The sequence below is a fragment of the Tachypleus tridentatus genome, chromosome 5, assembly GCF_004210375.1.
Source record: "Tachypleus tridentatus isolate NWPU-2018 chromosome 5, ASM421037v1, whole genome shotgun sequence".
In the NCBI taxonomy this organism is placed as follows: domain Eukaryota; kingdom Metazoa; phylum Arthropoda; class Merostomata; order Xiphosura; family Limulidae; genus Tachypleus; species Tachypleus tridentatus.
The window spans coordinates 21,353,662-21,375,957 of record NC_134829.1 but is presented as its reverse complement, the minus strand read 5'-3'; the positions used below and the strand labels follow the sequence as shown (position 1 = coordinate 21,375,957).

Below are 22,296 nucleotides of genomic sequence, written 5' to 3'. Positions count from 1 at the left end.
AAACGTAATTTCAGTGAAAATGATGCTATCATTAGTCCTGGAGGCCCGGCATGACCAAGCATGTTAATCTGACTCGTAATCTGAGGGTCGCGGGTTCGCGACCCGTCGCGCCAAGCATGCTCGCCCTTTCAGCCGTGGGGGCGTTATAATGTGACGGTCAATTCCACTATTCGTTGGTAAAAGAGTAACCCAAGAGTTGGCGGTGGGTGGTGATGACTAGCTGCCTTCCCTCTAGTCTTAAGCTGCTAAATTAGGGACGGCTAGCACAGATAGCCCTTGAGTAGCTTTGTGCGAAATTCAAAAACAAACAAACAAACAATTACTCCTTGAAGATAGCTTTCTTATTACAGAAATGTGGGAACGCATCAAGTAACTTAGGTAGGTGAAACGGGAACTATATTTGTATTTAGAGCTTGGTTATCAATACAACCTTCCCATGACTATTGAAACATTGCATTAAAAATTCAACAAGCAATTGAGTGAAGAAAATTTAAAAATGAAGTAAATGTGTGGATGGCTAATATCAATTCTTCAAAAACAATGCAAACAATATATAGCAGGGATGGCATTTGCATCATCTCTACATCTGGCTATCTTTGAAATGTGTTTGAAAGATTTAATGTAAGCAATCCATACAATTTTTTTTCCTTAAAATGTTTCTTTACGCGTAAATATTGGTGTGAAAAATAACATGATAAAAATGTATTAAGGAAGAAGTGACAACTCAGTATTATATTTTTACTTCTTAAAATATAGAACTTTTCATGTCGCATCATTCCTGAAATGTATTTAAAATACGTTTTTCTTTCGTAGTAAAATTATACTTTTCAACAATTTTGAGCCAAACTTGGTTATTACATTTAATTGTAAGTACATGATATCGAGGTTAAACATAACCTTGATTTCAGTTTTATATTTGTTAACTGTTGTATGTAACGAATAGAGCTTGTTTAAAAATAAAAGTCAACAACACTAAAAACGCGAAGCATTTCCTGTAGCTATTCGTTGTGGATAAGTCACTTACTAAACCTCTATATCAATGTTTCTCTCCAATGAGCCAACATTCTTTTTAAATAAATAAAATTTGTCGTTTTATTTTATTTTTTTAATTCTTGTACAGATTGGAGGTCGCAAAAACCAATATACGAGCGGCGGCGATCATCTGGTAAATCTATCCGAGAAACATTGCTCTACATCATTTCAACCAGATATCGGGAATATGGTAGTTTGTATTGAGTTTCTATTAGCGTCAGTTATTATGTAATACAATGCAAGCCAATTCTTAGACGTGAGGCATAACCGACGTAGTTGGGCGCTTTAAATACGTGTGGGTAGGGGTGAATTTGCGGTTAGTCTACCGGATTTTGGCTTTTATGGTGTATGGTTCACGTTCCCTTGTCGCAGAATCGAGCTTTTTAATGTGGGGCCATTATTGTATAATAACGTCGAATACACTATTCTCTGATAGTTAAACAGTAATATTTAGGTAAGCATTGAATCCACTTCTTAATGACACCTATCATCTGTGATCTGCAAGTATGGAACATTGTGGTACTGATAATTGAAATCGAATGGGTCTTTAGATGAAATGTCTTGTGGGTTCTCTTGGAAAAGAAAATATTAGAAAGAATGAAAAATGCGCAAACTTTGATCAAACGTATTCGTAGATATAAACCTACATTATATTTATACAAGATTTGATGGACGGCAACAGTGATGTTAATTTTTCAATTTTTTTTTTTTAAATAACGTCATTTCGCTGTTATTTCTCGACTTCAAACGACATGGCAGGTTACTTGAATTTCTTCCTGGTGACTAAAATTTAAGCGGAGGAAGATATTCTTGATTTGGAGGACGTGACACCTGTTTTAAATTTTGTAAATGAATGACAATGAAGTCAATTTCTCGACCATCATCGTATTGTTTTCTCTATAACGATCTATATTATTGTTTTTTGATGACTTTTTTTCAAATCGAGCAGTCGTGGTTGTCAGCAATTGATAATCACAGAAGAAAATCCAAAGTTCTAAAATCCAAACGAGAGAGAATGGCGTAAATTTTTAAGAATCAAATCCACCTGTAAATGTTATTTCTAAAGAAGAATGTGACCACAGCTAATTATTAATTACTGAACTGAAACACATTAATTTGTATAGAAGGATCCATTATTATCAGCAGTATCTCGGGGATCAGAATCTTAATATTCCTTGTATTTCTGTAAAACTCTTCATTGTTTAATAGCCCTTTCCACCTTTTATTATTACATTCAAAAGACCTCTGAACCCTTCTCGTACCAGGAATAATCATTGGTTTATTTGTATGTAAACTGTATATTCGGACCCCGAGAGTTTCTCCGTTCGTTTCCTGAATTATAAGGACGGGTAATTTCTTTTAGGTCACTCACTCTCTTAATTCAAGTATGACGATAAAATAGGGGGTAAGCATGGTTTTTATCACGTGCTGAAACCTTTTCATTCCGAGGGTTGGGTAAACTGGAATCATACACAACATTATGTTACGTGAAGTTGTGTTTATTTGAATATTTGTTACACTTTGGCTAAGAATATTAACGAAATTAGGAATCTTAAACACGATGTGGAGTAAATAGGGGAATCTTAAACACGATGTGGAGTAAATAGGGGAATCTTAAACACGATGTGGAGTAAATAGGGGAATCTTAAACACGATGTGGAGTAAATAGGGGAATCTTAAACACGTGGGATCAATAACAAATATTTTAATGTTACGATTAGAAAAATAAAAATGTGTAAAACAAACAATAGTTTAGACTCAAACGTGTAACGAAAACCGTGAATAACTTCATTCAGCTTCGTGTAATGTTTCTCTGGTCTCATGTAAATACTTTAAAAATGAAACGGGGAATGAAGTTTTAAACATTAAAAACAAAACTTGTTCGTTTTCTTAATAGGAATACTTAATTATTTATCGAACAGTTTATTAAAATCTATCCTGTATGAAAGATAACAAAATTTATTGTCCTACGAAGTAATGGATAACGATTGTTAGTTACTACTGAAGCTCTTTTGAAGTTTTAACCGTGTGCTCATGCGCTGGTGTATTTTTGTTCTTTTGTATGCGACCACAAAGTAATCTTGTACTGATTGCTGTGGCTTGGCGTGGTCACGTGCTAAGGTTTGAGAGTTTATGGTTTGGGAACCCTTTCGCACGAAATTAATCTCCTCAATTATGGCCATGAGTGTCTTAAGAGTGACGGTCAAATCCAAATTTTTAAATTAGAGTAACTTGATTTGGCGGTGGATGTTATGGATTAGTTGTCTTCTGTTTAATCTAGCATCTTAAAATTACGAAATAACACAAACAATGAAAACAAACAATTAAGATGGTTGTTATTAATCAAGCAGAAATACAAAAGTATGTGAATTTTAAACAGGGCTTTCTGGAATTTTTTATTCAAATGCTGGAAAAATTTCTTTTTTAACCGCCTTTGTGTTTCTATTTACAACGAGAACCGCTGTGACAGGTTTTCCTTGATATCTGGATATGGTTCCAAAATCTTTGAACACTAGGAAAGCTTTTGGTAGGTAACAAAAAATATTTATCACTTTGACTTCCATATGTGCAGTTATAAAACATTTGCTATTTTTACTTCCGAATGTGAACCAATCAAAACACAGTTTAAGTTATGAAGAAACCCTAGTGACAGATTATCAAAACAACTATATGAAATATTTAAGCCCGTATTGATGAGAAAATAAGTCACAAAAATATTAAGTATATAATGGATCCGAGTAAATATTTCCAGAGTAAACACACTTTCCAAACACATGATAGTATTAGTTCATCAGCGATATATCGTATATATGTGCATTAGTTGTAAATACTGGAAAATAGGCTTAGATAATATTGAAATCATCATTTTATTACAGTGCAGAGAATAAATACACCTCGTGAGTTATCGTGTTCTATATTATAATCGCGTTATAGACAATCTTCCTATTTTGACAATTGTCCCAATGACCTGGAGATGTTTTAAGCATCGTATCATATTGTATTAAAAAAGTTTGGTTTTGTTCTTCATTCTCGTGCAGTGATCTGAATGGCTCAAACCTGTTGCATGTGTACATCTAAGCAACGTTAACCTACTAAGTGACTTTAGAGAACAAAGTTTTGTTTTTTCTGGCGTTAAAAGGCCTTCTGATCTTCAGCCGATGAACTGTGAGCGCTTATGACGTTCCCTACAGGGTTTACCATTTTAAAATACGGGGCTCGGTTCTCTTCGGTGGATAAATATTCCACTGCTAAAGAAGTAGGATTAATGTTAACGTTCATGAAAAATTAATTTCCAGCCTTTTTCTTTAACAGAAGAGTAAGTTTTTAACTATTTGAGTTTGTGTTCAGAGTAGTAGTGTACAAGTTTTGTTAAAACTTGTACTTTAAACTTTAGTGGAATACATCAGTAACGTTACTGCAAATATTACTCGGAAAACTATGGGGAAATAGCAGTAATTAGGGAGTGCCGGTGAACAAATTAAATTTAAACTGGTAGGGTGATTCATATAATTGGGAATAAGTTGCAAAATTAGTTATGGAAAATTTTTATATATGCATTTAATTCCCCGGAGAGGAACCGAATGCCTCCTGGGTGAGTCACCAGTTTTTATCACTCGCACCACTGTATAGCATGTCTTGTCTGTTAGTCGGTGGTTAGACGTTAAAATGATGTTACAAGAGGGATGGTTAACGTTGCAATGAGTACTGTCGCGACGTTAGTTGGACGTGCGCATACCATGAATCACGAGAATAATTATGCTCTTGTACGCCACAACACAGCATGACATGTTCTTCAAAAGCGGGAAATAAAAATATTTTTGCTGCTCTTCATTATGATTTTATTTACTTTATTTTTATTTACAGAACAATTTCGGGGATTTTGCTGAACTACATCCAGTATATACGTCTTGGACGTGAGCTAGTGATTATTTTGACTGGATTTTAAATCCACGAATTCAATGTTTGCGTTCCGTTGTCATAAAACACGCTTCATCCTTAAAGGCTGAAAGTCGTTACAAATTCACTGTCAATTCTCAATGTTCGGGAAGATTAGAACATTGGGTATTGTGAACTAATTGCCTTTCTCTTTGTTTTGTCGGTTCAAAATTAGAGAAGGGTATGCACAATTATCCATTTGTTGAGCTTTCCACGAAAGTTTTGAAACTAATAAAGTTTTATTTAAAGATATTGATGAAATTCATATAGAGTAAAACTTATTAAAAGTGAAATTCACTCAAACCTTTTCTATTTTAGTTTGTACCAAAATAGCCTGTCATTTTTAATGGTACAAATGAAGCAGCTTGACCATTAACTATAGGCTCGGCACGGCCAGGTGGTTAAGGCACTCAACTCGTAATCTGAGGGAGGATCGCGAGTTCGAATCCCCAGTCACACCAAACATGCTCTCACTTTCAAGCATGTGAGCGTTACAAGCGACGGTCAATCATACTATTCGTTGATAAAAGAATAGCCCAAGAGTTGGTGGTGGGTGGTGATGACTAGCTGCTTTCCCCCTCGTCTTACATTGTTAAATTAGGGAGGGATAGCGTAGAAAGCCCTCGTGTAGCTTTGCGTGAAATTAAAAACAAACCAAACCATTCACTGTAACCATACTATGAAATAAAAGTAGGGCTAGCTTCGGCACATGATAAATGTTTGTGAACACTTTTCTTTGTTCTCTATACTCGTATCTATAAGTCAGCTTCAAGGTCAACCTATTTTATGTTTTTGCCTTATAAGAAACTAACTAAACAAAACCGTTTTAAAATATTTTTTTGTGAAAATTTAATTGGGGACCCGAGATCTAACTATTGAGATTAATTGCACTATTGATTGTAGTTTTAACGGGTCGGTTGTGGTGTTGTGGTTCGGGTACTCAAAGTAAGGAGTATTTATGTGTGTGTCTGGCTACGACTGTGAGTCGAGAGTCCTGAGATGGACACTATGACGTAAGGCCATGTCCAGTACAAGTTATTTTATACGTTAACTTTTAGTAGAAACGTATTCCATTCAGTGATTATGAGAAACACGGGGTGTATGCATTCAACTTAAATATTATGTCTAATGGAAAAATTTGTTTGAACGTAAAGTAACATCTCAAAGCATCGGAGACAAAAACTTTTTTTTTTTAATTTTCTAACACGAGTAGCACGAATTATGTAGATACATATATTAGGTGCATAGTGACTAATAATAATAATAATGTTGTTAACCAAACGTTTTATTAGACGTGCGGAGTTTGCAGAAATTGTTAAAAGATGTATTATTTTCTGAATGTTTTTACTTCTGCCTTAAACATGTTGTGTTGTGATATTATGATGTGTCGCTTAACAGATTTTAAAGTAATCACTCTAGCAAGGTTCAAGGATATTGTCTGTGTCTGTAAAACATGAATTAGTTTGTTAACGTAATTTCAAGACGTCCTGTATACGAGATAGAAATTTAGAAAGCTACGTTTGTTGGGCGTGTCCCGTTTGTTTAGTGAACGTGTGTCTGTCTACAAGCGTTTGCTTCTCATCATGTACTGTCAACAGGTAAACGTTGCACCCCGTCTTTCCTTTCTTCACTTTTCTTTGCCTTATCATAGTTTGCCAACAGACGTAAGGGTTACAACCCGTCGTTCCTCACGTTTATTCAGTTTTCAAAATGCCAACAAGAGCAAAGGTTGCACCCCGTTTCTGTCTTCATCGTGCTTGCTCAATTACAAGCGTGTATCGTAAACAGATGTAATAGTAGCACCCATTTCTTCCTTTCTCAGGTTTGTTCAGTTCCTACAATATATTGTCAAAAGGAGCAATAGTTAAACTCCAGCTGTCCCTTCCCCATGTTTGCTCAGTTACCAACATGTATCGTTAAGAGGCGCAATAGTTGCACCCTAGCTCTCCATGTTTGTTTAGTTTACCAACATGTATCGTTAAGAGGCGCAATAGTTGCACCCTAGCTCTCCATGTTTGTTTAGTTTACCAACATGTATCGTTAAGAGGCGCAATAGTTGTACCCTAGCTCTCCATGTTTGTTTAGTTTACCAACATGTATCGTTAAGAGGCGCAATAGTTGCACCCTAGCTCTCCATGTTTGTTTAGTTTAACAACATGTATCGTTAAGCATGAATTATTCGTGTGATCTAATATCGTAAATTTGTTTCGAGTCGTAGGTTTATTTTTCTATAACGGAAACTAGAAGCAAAAAAAAGTAAACTTTTAATTTTTAAAAACAAATTTAGAAAAATAGTGTAAGAGTAATCGAACAAATGAGGCTGACGAAACGTCGTCACTTTACAAGTTATAAGAGCACAGATTTACACAAAAGCCTGAAACGACAATGTGGTCACCCCATACACATAAGAGCGTAAACATACATGACAGACTGGCAGAAAGTCCATTCTTACAAACAGGTTTACTGTACACAATTCTTAAGGGAGAAGTGGAAATCTAAGGTTGGAGAGTTAAAATTATACTTTTTTTTTATTTACAAATATATTTCAATAAAAAAAAAAACTCATCAGTCACTCGATGGGACAGCGATAAATCCATGGACTTAAAATGTTGAAATCCGAGGCTCGATTGCTCGTAGTTGACAGAGCAAATAACTCGATGTAGCTTTGCTGTAAACAAAAACAATAATAAAAATGCTGTAAGTGAAACGTTCTTTTTGCAAAGTTCGTCATAAAAAGCAACAGCCTGCTGGTTTAAGCTGCTTCTGAGTTATTGGTCTCAGCCGCAAGATGTCAACAAAAGAGAATCAAACATTAAATATATTTGTAAGAAGAGATTTCGTTCAAGTGATTATGTAAATTTTTGTTACAGGTTTCAGGTTTACATTCTTCACCGTGAAACATGTAATTACAACTAATCGCTTTTCTCCTTCTTCTTGTTAGAAAATAAGCACAAAGCTCCATAATGAGGTATCTGTACTCTAGCTACCACATTGTTCTTGAAACAAGAATGAAATTCTGTTTTATAACTTAAAACTGATTTCTTCCCTGGGTGTGTAACTTAGCATGGTAACTAAGTTGTCAAATGTAATTCCCGTAAAACGTGATTGAATTGTTGAATGTATGTAAATGAACTAAACAGAATAAACGTATTGAATAACCATGTATGTAAAGAAACTAACCATGGTAAATAGTTCATATTAGTTTAATGTTTGTAAATGAGTTCGAATGAAAAACGTGTTGAAGATACAAGAAACAATCCTGGCAACGTGTACGTACAACCGGGTATTACGACATACGCTCTGCTTTCGCATAGGTAACAGTCCGAATGTCAGTGAAACAAGCTTTGATAGTTGAGTAAAAGGTGAGTGAAAAACAGAGTTACAGTTGTGATAATCGTGTAAACATATGTTTTGAATTTGTGTATCCTCAGGTCCTGGGCGAAAATGGAATGTTGGTATGGGAAGTCTTGGAACCCATAATACAAGAGCAGGGACTTAAGATGCCGATTGTCAAGATGCTAGAGACAGGAGTTCCTATCAGAGAGACTGCATTGATAACTCTTCTAGACAAACAGGAAATCCTAATACAAGAAACCTTTCCAGAAAAGAGCCCACGAGCAGGTAGACAAAATACATTTAAAGCTCTCGGCTGTGTTAACAGTTTATATTTTCACATTATTTCTATATTTATGTGCTGGTATAAGTTCCATAAGACATCAGCTTACGTAAAATAAATTAAAGGTATTTCTATATAGGCATGCAGTAACGCCACCTGGAGAGAGTAGTTTCACCGAAAGTGAAGATTGCTCCTTTTTCTTACAAGTTACAAAACTTTAAATTGTATGTTTAGCAGCACACACAAGTTTTATTTAAATTTTTAGAAAACTCCTGAAACATTTATAATTTTTATTGATCGCTTTCAACTTTTATTTATTAAAAAACCGTGGCTGTTACTATTACTACTTCAGTAAAGCATTCAAGTTGTTTCAGAAACGAAAACTGTGAGACGAGTTTCTTACAGGTCCTTAAAATATTTGTTCTATGACAGATTGATATTAGCGCCACCTGATACAAAAACTATTTCGAAAACTTTTTTTTTCCTGTTCACAGGCTGGGATGAACAGTACAGTATAGTTGAAGACTTGTATAATACCGAGACCTACTACTGTCAGGTTCTCCATTCTGTGTGCCTTTTCTATGAAGGGTTATTCAGGTGTGTTAACACAAGACTTTATTTTTGAAGAAAGCGTTTTGTGATACTTTTCAAAGAAATGTCGTATTTGATAACTTTTTAAAACATAGCTGTAAACATTTAAATCAAATTCTTTTCGAGCTTGTTTTCTTTCTATATATTCAACACAATAGAATATTTGACTGGTAAAATAAAGTGCACGTTAGAATGTTTGTTTTTCCCATGTTTCTTGTAAACATTTATAAAACAAATTAGTAGGAACATTATTAAACCAAAGCGTATCAAACGCTTAATTATTAAAAGGTATGTTTTAAGTTTTATATTTAAGGATTGTTATTTTTAAATGTAAAGCTTTTGGATATTATTTGATTTTAACGTGTTAAATATTTGAAAGCAGTAAAAACAGTAAACGAAGTTTCAGCTACTTTTACATTTCCATTAAGATAACGTATGGATTCTAGAAGCAGTTAAGACTTGCGAAGTCGGAGTCAGAAGAAGTTGAAACATTTTTCATTTTATAAGTAAAAACCAATAATAAACCTGCATGTTCGTTTTATTTAGCAAGAAATAAAACACAAACGTTTATTTAGCATTCTACGAAGACAATGAAAGAAAGAGAGATGACTCTCTGTCCAATAACTAACAAGATGGAATCCTCAATAGCCACGGCACCATAAATTGTTTTAGGAAGTATTAGAGTAAAGTAATCTATAAGATCTTAGGCATGGTCCAATGCACTACTCCAAAGAGTTTGACTTCTTGAGTCCAGAACTATAATTAGATTTCAAATTGGTAAATAAATGACAGATGTATAAGCCGAAAGTTTGTAGTTGACATGAACGAAAAAGAGAAAAAAAGCCAACTCGGAGCCGTTTTATGAAGCGTCATGCAGTGACTTAAAATAATTGAACAATATTAATTTTTGTAGGCCACAGTAAAGCAACAACGATTTTCATAATGTTAAAATTTTCTGTTGTAATAAATAAAAAGCCAAATCATTCATTTATTACAATACTCTGCACCAGTGGCTACTTCTAATATTTTTTTCAATAATTGTTTGTCTGATTGAAAATTGTTATGGTTTTAGTATTTGACGTCATGATATTTTAGAGAAACCACAGCCATAAAATTTATTTCAAGCTATTGTGATTACATTGTAATCTTTACAAAAGCAATACTACTACTACTAATAATAAAGATAACATAACAACAGTATACTTTCTCCAATATTAGCTGTGGTGAGTGCATATTAATAAATATCCCAATTGCTGCGAGTGACACGTAATGTTTTCGTTGTGTGAAATATGACGGATGTTTATTGACAACTCCGTATCTATAATAATTACAATAAAATGTTAATTGTTTACTTGGTGGTTTAGAGAATAATACAATAAAAATTGTCTCGTGCTTTGTTCTACAGAGAGAGATTAACTAAATTGTCACGAGTTGTCTATAATAGCAGTTTCTACTGTATGTCATCTTGCACTGTACGTCTACACATTATCACCCAGTCATGTTTTCTTTTACAGGAAACTTGTGTCCGTAAGTCCGGAAGAATACAAGATTTTATTTGATTGGGTAGATCCTCTGTGTTCCTTAAGTAACCTGGTGTCAGCTAAGGTAAATGTTTCTTTCAGCGAATTGATATTTTGCAGGAATCATGTTTTTGGTTCTAATTGCGAGAAACAACCTTGGGTTTTAGTATTAAGATAATTAGCTTGTTACAAAGTTAAACTTTTTTGTTGTTTTCGGGTAAGAGTATAATGCACTGTGCATTATCTAGTAACAACTGCCCTAATTAAGTAGTCGCTTGCTTTTATCTATTTATTTTTCCAAAAACATTGCACCTGAGATAACAATAACAAATAATTATATGCACGGTGTTTCAAACGTGTCTTTTAAGATTTTTAATTGTAGGTCGTTACATTTGATTTATCTCCCTTTATTCTTTTTAATTTATATTTTCAACGTTTTTGTTTATTTCAAGTGTTATACAAAGTTAATTAAATTACATTTAATTGAAGTACAAGCCACTTCTAATGCTGTTTGTCTACGTGAAGACACCCTTGAACCTAAAACAGATCGTATGAGTAAAAATTCAAACGAATATTCATCGCACATTTTAATCATGGTGATCCACTTAATCATGTCTTAGGATGCTTTCTTCACTTATTTGTTGTAGTTCTGTGCTGAGCATAATTGTTAACACCTTTGCGAGAGACTATTGCAAGTTGTGTTTACCTATTTGCTCGTCAACTTGTTTCACGCAGGGCATTGAATCGAAATCTGGAGAGAGGGTTGACCGCAGGTTCCACTAATCCTATCCGGTGTACCAACGACCCGTAAAACTCATTTGAAACTTCTTTATTTTTCTTTTTGTGGGAGAGGAAGCTAATAACTTTTCACGAGAAAATTTAGCATTTAAGCAAACTACACCAATTAGGTGTAGTGAAGGCAAATATTTATCCAAAATTTGCTTTGAATTATACGTAATTGGTTTTTTCATGAGAGTTTCAAGAAAGTGTGTACTTTCTCGGGGATCATTAGATATCTTTATGATTTGAAACGTGGGCAGCAACAGGGTTCATGAACCTTAAGTGTCTATAGGTTCTTTAAGATTAGCGGTGCATAAAGTAATGAAAGTTATTACTGATGTAAGTGAAAACGTAAAACATAGCGCTATATATAATATTCAATTTTTTTTTCTGCACGTTACATCTACTGGTCAAATTTCACAATTAGAAGAAGAAAGAAAACATAGCAGTAAACTCGAGACTGAAAACTCCATATATTTACTACTATTCCGTTTTATTTTAAAATGTTGGCATTTTTGGAAAGATGAACAAAGTTGTTTAATACATGAAGATAAATTTGTTTCGGTTATTATTAGTTCAAGCCGCTTCGTAATTATATTAACAGCTGGGCAGATTGGGTTTCATTTGTCTGGGTTTAATGAACCAATCTAGAACTCTATGGAATCAAAATATTTGCATTCAAACGACATAAAACCTACCCATTATTCTGTCTTAAACTTGTTTCAATCGCCTTGTCACCCTTTTAACAAAAACTTTGTTATATACAAAGATAGTTTATGTTAAGCGTCAGTTGGTCTAGACAATAAAACAAAGAAATCTTTGAGAGACAATTTATTCATGTATACAGTTTAAAAATATACATTTCAGGCTAACTAACAAACCCCAGTATTGAATGAAAGGTCTCTTGGACAGTATCTTATTGGAGATAAAATATGGATCTTGAATGCAATTGTTACATGCTTCTGATTTGAATCTGAAATGGACATATCAACTAACTGATTATTCTGTGTATTACCAACTAGCACTCTTCTTAGTTTCGTGTATTCCAGCTGGCTGCTGGAGTTGGAGAGAATTTTAAAAGGGCTATACGTGACGAAGACTAAGAATTATATCGTACAAAATTAGGTGTCCATCTTTTATCCTGTTTATGAACGTAAAAACATGCGAGTCGATGCTATTATAAACAACACAAAAACCCTAACTTGTACAATTTATTTATAACATTACGCATTATAGTATTAATTATTACCTGATCAAAAACTTTTGTCCAAGTTTTTAAAACATGGTATACATTGTGCGATGGTAAAGATGATTTTGTAGGAATAGGTAGTGGAAAAAGTAGTGGCAGTAGGGGTACATTTTGTTGCTCACTTTCAACACCCAGCTTTTAATGTTTTTCTAGTGTTTCTTAATAGATGGTCAATGGCCTCGGAAGTGTTCCAGGGAGTTGGAAGTGGTTGGATAACATAAAAACAAACAAACAAACACAGGTTTTTATGCTTTATATTATAGGTTTTCAAATTGGATAAAGCATTCGAGTGCACTATCCTAGAAATCATGGGTTAACCACGTCATCGACTCTTTCACATAACATTCTAGGGATAGAGCTCGGAACTTGCACCAGTTTTTACTAGTATATGTGTCATCTGTTCATACTGGTTTCTCTGCTCTAAAGGACATGTTTTCACGATCTTTTAACATGCAGTTAAAAATAATGTAATAACTACATGCAGAAGATCTACATAGAAATTCAGAAAAGTTATCTCAGTATACATTACTACAGATATTCCAAACTAATTATAGAAGTGTGAAATTATCACTTATTTCAATTGTGACACATACAAATACAACTTAATCATAAATAAGCGTTTATTGCGCTGCTTGTATTTTTTTCTTTTATTGGGGTTTGCTGTGGCCCACCCTGTATTTTAGGTATTACACGGCTTACTGTAGTTTGGATTAGTTTAATATTACCGTGACATTTATTTGTATATGTGTGTGTAGTTAAAGAAAGTATTTGTTGCACAATGCGAGGCTTAAAGTATTTGCTATATATTTTACTGTTTATTGACTGTAACCATGTTTAACCTGACAGACCTAATTGTTCGGTTTGAAATATATCATCTCACACACAAACACGCTTCATCAGATATGACAGGCAAGTAATTGCTTGTTATTAAGCACGAAACTACACGATGGCTATCTGTGCTGTGCCCACCACAGGTATCGAAACCTAGTTTTTAGCGTCATAAGCTTCCAGACCTCCCGCTGAGCCACTTGGTGTTGAGGGGGGGGGGGTGAGACTTTTTCTTTACAGTAAAATAAACTGCGAATAAATTGAAGTGGTTTTATGGACTGTACTCGGTCGGTGACTGACCAAATATAAAGAAATGGCAATTGAATAGAAGCCATTTAACTGAAACTTGACCCTCCGGACAAATGACGAAATAATCTTCAAGAAGTAAATGTCACAATACCTTTCAAGAATTACACTACGTTGATGGATATACTCAACACTTGAAACAATAAAAGAATTAGTGTTTAGTCACGTCTCGCGACTAGCTATTGTTGCACGGTGTTTGGTCAGTACTGAAACTGTAACTAAAGATTGCAGGCTACATGCTAATGTAGAACAGAACAGAAGACCTAGCAAATAGGTTCGTGACTATAAGAGCAAAGCGTAATCATGTCCCGAAGGACCAAATGTTCTGCTAAACATTGCTATGAAACATTAAATTTTACTAAAACAAAATGTAATAAATTTGCAAACGAATTACAGTAACTAGAGTTTGAATTATAAATCTTAGTTTGTAATAGACCATACTGATCTAAATATGTCAAGATGTTCTCAGTAATTATATCAGGTCATCACACAAGTAATGTTTGAAAAATTTAATATAGAAAGTGCATCATAATTTCTGTCTTTGTAGAAGGTTTTAATGACTAAAATATGTAGTAAGACGTGTACCAAATGTTCAAACAAATAAAAGAAACTAACCAAACTCCACTTTTTCAAATCGTTAATCAAATAAAAGCCTTATGAAGATGGATGTGTCCGAGGTGCACATTAGGCATGTAATGCTTTATGAGTTTAAAAAAAGGCAATAGTGCAGCAGAAACTACACAAAACATTCAAGGTGTTTATAGTGCAGAATCTCTCAATGAAAGAAAATGTCGAAGGTGGTTTCAGAAGTTCAGATCAGGTGACTACAGCTTAAGTGATGAGCCACATTCAGGTCGTCCTGTTAAGTTTAATGATGACTTGCTGCTGGCTGCACTTGATGAAGATTGTGCTGTAACAGTTGAAGAAAAAGTACAAAAACTTCATTCAATGCATTCAACAGTTTACCATCATTTGCAATAGCTTGGAAAGGTGTCAAAACTTAGATAATGGGTCCCCCATGATTTGACAGAAGCAAATCTTAGAGCAAGAGTGGACATTTGCACTTTTCTGCACTCTCATGAACGTAAATTACCATTTTTGGACAGGCTAGTGACTGAAGATGAAAAATTGATATCTTATAAAAATGTTAAGCGCCGCAGACAATGGCTCGGTGCAGGTAAATTGGCTAAAGCACAGCCCAAAATGGTCCTCCACCCTAGGAAATTCTTGTTAAGCGATTGGTGGAATATTGTTGGTGTGATCCATTTTGAGTTGCTGCCACCCAATTTAACAATTACATCAGACTTCTGTTTTCAACAGTTAGAGCGCTTGAATGTTGCACTGAAGAAGAGGCCTGCTTTGATCAATTGTAAAGATGTGTTACACCAGGTTAACTCGCGGCCCCATACAACAAGGATCACGTCTGTAAAGATTGAAGAGCTAGACAGGGAAACACTTCCACATTCTCCTTATTCTACAGACCTTGCCCCATCTGATTATCATCTGTTCTGAAGTTTGCAGAACTATCTTGATGGAAAAGAGCTTGGAACACATGAAGATGTCAAAACTACCCTCACTACTTTTTCTCTAAACCCCAAGAATGTTATAGAAGTGGCACTCAGAAGTTTGTGAATCGTTGGCAGGAAGTAATTAATAATAATGGAACATACATTATTAATTAACTAACATTTTAAAAGCGTTTGAAATCCTTTCTCTTTTCTGAACATAATCGGACATTGTTAAAGGGATGACCTGATACATCAGGATTAGGTGACATGCGCGTTTTACGGACAAAGGAAATGAGGAAAATTTGAAAATGTGTGTGAAAACAATAACAAATTATTCTAAGAGCGGTGAAAAAATTAATATGTAGTTTATAGTTTGAATACTATATTTTCAAGACTGTTTACTAATGTAATTGTACTGGTACATAATTAAGTTTTTTTATGGAAACTTAACGTATAAAGTAATTTTATATAAAGGTTACAGTTTTACTGGTTAGCATTCTTGTAAATACAAACTTGATTATTCTTGGAGACTAAAATGTATGGAAGTACGGGACATTAGTAATAGATGTCGTATTTATGATTCTTTGTAAAAGTAACTTTCATATGACAGTACAGAAGCGTGTCGTCACAAATGCAGGCAACAGCGCCACTGGTGACACGTTTAGCATCTAGCTTTGGTCACCACATATTCGATACCGTCTAACAATGCAGTACAACCTCGGATATTAGTATGTGTGTGTAGGGGAGCTATTTAAAAAGTAATTCGTAAATAATATTCATAGAGCGATAATATCAAACTATGAGGAGGAACATAGCATTTCGAAAAATGTCGTACTTAACATTATCCAGGAAACCATGAAAAACTCAGAATGTTTAGTACAGCAATGGTATCCAAAACCTGCTACTGTTAATAGTATTATAATCAAGGAGCTGAAACCAATCAAAAGTTCACACATTCAGATCAGTCTTGTTCGAACACAACTGTAAAGTCCACTCTCCTTCCAATGGCACAGCGGCTTGTCTCTGGACTTGCATTGCTAAAAACCTGGTTTCGATTCTCTTGGTGGGCAGAGCACAGATAGCTCGCTGTGTAGTTTTGTACTTAACTACAGACAAACTACAAGGTTCCAGTAGATATCTGTATATTAGATTTACTCATACTGGGTTTGGAAGTTGACGTCCACGTATAGTGGAAGATCCGTAAGAAAAAAAAAAAGTTTAGTGGTATAAAACTCCCCTCGTTTGTATTTCACAGAATTACAATGTAAGTGGTGATGACGGGCAATAATAAATTATTTAAAATAAAGGAAGTTGTGCTAACGTAAGCACAGGACTTGAAACATCATTCTTACAAAGTACGATCAGAAACTGGTAGAACATGTAAACATAAAAACTACAAAATCATCAGTTGTGAGTGTAAACCTAGTCGTGTAATATTCTATAATGATAATCTCGCATAACTATTACACCGACAGTGTAATCTTAACATGTTTACAAATGTTTATGCATGCTACGAACAAGTACATTTATCACGTGAAATTGCTAAATGTTCACAGTATAATTTGTGTTATTATTTTGAATATTGTACAAACCCTGGCTTCCGAGTATTTTAAAAGTTATTTTCAACTGGTTGTATAAATATTAAAATAATCAAAAAATGTGGTGTTTTGGCGAGACGTTTTTTCTCGGCACTGAATCGAAAAATTTGAATTTTTCTTCTGAGTAACATGTTTAAAAAATTTACACTTCTTTCTTCAGGCGAAACAATTAATACTTATTTTATACGTCATTTCCAGATGGTCACACTGAATAGCTGATAGTAGAATAAAACTTGTAACTGTCGTTCACTCGTGCCAGAACTAACTACTCTGAGCCCTGATCGCTGTGAGCTTAGTAGTGAACTTAGTTGGCAGGTAAACGTACTCTGATAGAGTAATAAACTTTTTAAACGTGAAGATGAGATTTGTTGCTGAAAGAAATAAAACTAAATCTATGTGTTATGTACACATTCACATCTTCAGACAAATCTGTTGTCCTTTATTAAATTAGTATAGTTGGATAAACATTCAAGTATATTTTGTTATTAATTTGTACGACATTCTGTAATGTTGGATACAATAACAAAAACAGAAAAATCTGTAATGCACACTTATCTGTCGATTACAAAAAAAAAAAAAAAGACTGGAAGTACGTTTAAAGCTTTATATCAAATGGAAGTATCCAAATGCAGTTAAGGTGCATTGAATTTAGTTGTATTTCCAACTGTAATTGGTTACACGTAGACAAAACGTTCAGTACAAGTAAGGCTATAATGGAAAATTTAAGTAACAGGTCCAGTTCTGAAGAAAATATTGTTCGTTTGAGATACTGTGAGAAAACATTTTGAGGTACTTGCCGTTTCTGCTTTTCCGGTTATTAGCCGTTTCATTCTTAAGCGTCAGGTACTGGGGAATTATGTTAAATACTTACTAAGTTCTTAACTCTCTCACTACCAACTTTTATTTTGCATTGGTCGCTTTCTCTGGGGGTTCACATCTTATCAAGTAACTATATGCAATTGCTTCTTTCAATGTTTACTATAAAGAGGGGTCCAGTATGGTTAGGTGGTTATGGCATTCGACTCGTAATCTGAGGGTTGCGGGTTCAAATCCCCGTCGCACCAAACATAATCGCCCTTTCAGCCATGAGGAGTTACAATGTGACGATCAATCCCGCTATTCTTGGGTAAAAGTAACCCAAGAGTTGGCGGTGGATGATGATGATTAGCTGTCTTCCCACTAGTCTTATACTGCTATATTAGGGAGGGCTAACGCAGATAGCCCTCTTATAGCTTTGTATAAAATTCAAGAACAAACAAACAACCACTGCATAGAAGTGGCTTAAAAATTGGGCAGAGTAACTTGGATCATTGGACTGCAGCAGTAATCGGTGAACTTCCAGTACTGATGGGTTTTTTTTTTCTTGTAATACTTTTGTGTCTCAAAACCGTTCCGTGTGTTATGGAAACTCTGTAACCAACAGTTTTGGGCTCGGGGTTTATTTTAATTCTCCTTGAAACGTGTGCGTGCATTCCATAGTGTTATTCTTTTGGGCAAATAGTTCGTGAATCTTTGTATAATTTGAATAATTCGCACATAGAGCTGTTTCTCTAATAATTTCGTAGAATAATATCGAATTCTTTATGTTAATAGTTACCCTATCACCTCGAAATTTAAACTAATTTTTTGTATCTATTCAGTTAGAACTAAAAGTATGGGACCGTTGCAGGTTGAAATAGGAGTGAAACTGATTATATCAGCACGTTTCAAATGTGCTTTGTGTTGTAACTATAAATTAATGGTAACTTTGAAAGCTACGACATTCATCTTGAAAGATAAACATTTGATTTTTTAAATATAATCACATCAATAAATAATTTTGTGTTTCGTGAAGCCATAAAGTACCTTATTTTCTTAATTGGCTAAAAACAGAAATAATGGATTTGACATTTCAGAAAATGTTTTAAATAAACGAGATAAGACTCTTAAACCATACATTAATATACACAAGTTTAAATATTCCGACTCGTTAAATTGTTATGCCCCTGAAGGTAAAAGTAGCCTATCTTAGGGTTATTTTTGTTGGTGAATGCCAAAAGAACCAACTAAACCAGAAGGTTTTTTGTTCATAAAATTATGTATTTTTTCATAAATTTTTTACTGAGACGGAAACTTTGTTCCAAAATTTATGAAGGTCTACAGGGTGAGGATATATTGGACTCTCGGATTCCGTAATTTGTATCCTATGTGTTGTTGATGGCTCTTGGGAATTATTATAATACCCTTCTTTTAAGGTTTTTACAATATTAGTATATAACTGAGAAACTGTTGTTTTTATTTCTTCAGAACTAAACGTGGGGCTTAACACTTGCATAACTAGTCTAATTTTATCTGTAGGAATATCAGTTCTCACCGTTGCTGATATTGTTATTTGATGTTTATTGATATAGTAAACAATTAAATTTTTATGTTTATTCACTTTTACATCAGTTAATCTTAAGTATTTCACTGATATCAACAGTAAAATTGTTGGCATTATTTTCAAAAATAAACATTGTTGTGAAAACATTACCCAGGTGCACACTTATCACAGTTTGAGGGTTTTTTAACGCTTTGTGCTGCAAGCACATGATGACAATTTGTTAAATGTAGCAGTTTTGAACATTTTTAGTGTATCACCTAGTGTGACATTTATGTTTAATAATGTACCAGTTTTGAATATTTTTAATGCATCATCTGATGGAAGAATCATGAGATAAATTAGTTTCAATGAAGTTTTGTAGCAGGTAACATTCTTCTGTATTGTCAGTTAAGAATTACTCTTGAATTTGTTAGCAGTTAGAGGTCATTAAAATACGCAAGTTATTTGAACTTGTTTCACTTTATATTGCTAGGTATTTGTTTTAAACAATGCAGAGCGCACTCTAAAGTAATACGCGCACAAACTTGTTTGTGTAACAAGTAATATATATTCACATTTTTTTTAGCTTCCGGAAACAAGTTTTTAAAATATTGTGAAATGCTTCGCTCTAAAAATAAAGTTTTCATATATACGAAAGAACTGAGAACTGCTACAAAATAGTAAGTTGATATTTTAAGGACGGCCATAATTACTAAAACAAATAAACAAACAACTTTGCAGATGTGAATAATACTTCAACTAGTGGAAACGATTCACTTCAGAGGTTATGTAGATATACGACGGTATTCGCTTCTTTTCACCTTATCCTCAATAGGAAAAGCATTATTAAAATAAAAAAATAAGCAAAACATTTTCCGTTTGTGGTTAGGCCCAATGGACCTTAGAGCGTTTGGCTCGTAGTCTGCGTGTCGTCGCTTTGAATTTCCATCCCACCAAACCTGCTCACCCTTTCGGCCATGGGACGTTATAATATTTCGGTCAATTCTTCTATTCGTTGGTGATAGAATAGCTCAACAGTTTGCGGTGGGTAATGTTGACTGGCTGCCTTCCCTCTGGTTTATCACTACTAATTTTATAGCTCTCTGTGGCTTTGCGTGGAATTCAAAAACAAATAGCCTAATGTCGGAGTTTAAATTTTAACAAGTACTTAAAACCTGGTTAGTGGGTGGAAATGTTAAGTTGTAAACCGCTCGCTTTTTTTCCTTGTACGTACAATGTTGTTCTAGGCTGTTTGATTTTCCGAGAGGGCATTTGACACAGTCTCTTAACTTTTAAAGAGTGGAAAAGTATCGCCATAGTTTTATGTTATTAGATTATGCACCGTCTACAACAGCTTGTACTTGACTAACATGTTTGTTTTTTCAATCAGAACGACTTTAACCGGCAACAAAGTAGGTCTCGCTGTTCCCCGCAGCCATCGGTAAAAAGGATCTATAACTTGCGGAGTTCGTTCTGCTTTACTTGGCCTACATCTCCACCTAGGGCTCACTGACCCATTGACGCCTAAAGGCGTTTATGCAATGTTGGTTCGTTAATACTGCCATCATTCGTTTTGGGCTTTACCTACAAGTTGCCTTTCTTTCAGTACCACCCAGCATTGTCTTTGTGGGTGTGAGACGATCTTCGTCAAGTTCTAAGTACCTTATGTTTTAAAAAACTGGGGACTTAATCCTGACAAACAAAGAGAAATAAACATGAAAGTTGTCATGCTTTGTTTGTGTGATTAGTTGTTTTTTTAACACATCATTTAATGTCTTTTGGTTTGCTTGAAATTTAGGAAATCTTGAATTACAAAATCTCGTAAAACCTCGACTAAAAATGAATTATACACGCAAAGAGTCAGAATAGGGCAAGCAATCGTACAGTGCGACACGTGTAAATAATTAAATACGTGTCTTTCCCGAAAAAAACAAACTAGTTTTTATTTTCACTATGCATTACAGTTACTAAATATGACTGTCACTTTGATTTATCTGAATGGACAGAAATGTATAGATTATTTCACACGAAACAGTTTACTTGACCACTATATAACAGAGAGAAATGGATTAATACTGTTTTTCGTATTTCTGTAGTTGAAAGTGGCCTTGGGAGAATGGGACGTCCGGCGGAGTAGAATCGGTATGTATTATTATATATTTGTTATCCGTATAGCTAGTTAAAATATCATTCGAATTCTTCTGAACCTCTTTTTATGGCTTCAAATAGTGTCAATAGTATTCCATACTGAAAGCGTACTTTCTGGAACATCGTTAATGTGTTATGAATTACGTTCACACAGTGGGGTTGCATGTGTGGGTCATTGAGAGGTGTCATTATGTGAACGACCCCACACTCTTAACCTTTCTTCTTGAACATCTAAATACATTTCGATAGTCACGGAAAATCAACTTGCGTCTAACGTTTCTTTCGTGTGACATGGACGTTGGATCATTTAGTAGATTGTTAGTTAATCAAAGCTTAGTTAGACTTAAACGTGTTACTGATTTTTAAATCTATTCCCCCCTCACACTTTTGTTTTAGGTCTTTAATTTACCAATATGTTACAATATCGTTGCTGAACGTGTATTTAAACAAATGTTATTTGATTTCTTCACTTCAATTAGAGTATTTTATTTTACTTGTCCACGAGAAATGCGTGTGAAGTTACGATAATAGTGCAATACGTCGTATACTGGCAAACAAGTAAACATACGTATAGATAGACAGTCGGACAAAGATAAATTTGCAGCGTTTATTTTCATCCAAAGTTGTATCTTGCATTTGTTTTAATAAAGTGGTAAGTTATTATCGTAATGATAGACAAAGGAACCTAAAGTGACACATTCGCGGACCCGGACAATGAATAAATCTGAAATTTGGGCCACTGTCATCGTGTCAGTAGTGCAAAAGGGAAAAAAAAAGAAAAAAGAGTACCCCCTACATTGTCAGGGTTAACACCCTTTCGTAATCGAGGAAATCTCATCTCTT

At 34.4% G+C, this 22,296-nt stretch overlaps 1 protein-coding gene across 1 annotated transcript in view; it reads left to right on the top strand.

The window, feature by feature from the left end:
- Nucleotides 1-22,296, top strand: part of LOC143250676 (uncharacterized) — a 204,317-nt gene that overhangs the window by 31,531 nt on the left and 150,490 nt on the right. The window contains exons 2-5 of the mRNA XM_076501567.1: nucleotides 8,400-8,589; nucleotides 9,079-9,181; nucleotides 10,690-10,780; nucleotides 21,402-21,447. Coding sequence (XP_076357682.1) covers nucleotides 8,400-8,589; nucleotides 9,079-9,181; nucleotides 10,690-10,780; nucleotides 21,402-21,447 — 430 coding nt within the window. The remainder of the gene's footprint in view (nucleotides 1-8,399; nucleotides 8,590-9,078; nucleotides 9,182-10,689; nucleotides 10,781-21,401; nucleotides 21,448-22,296) is intronic.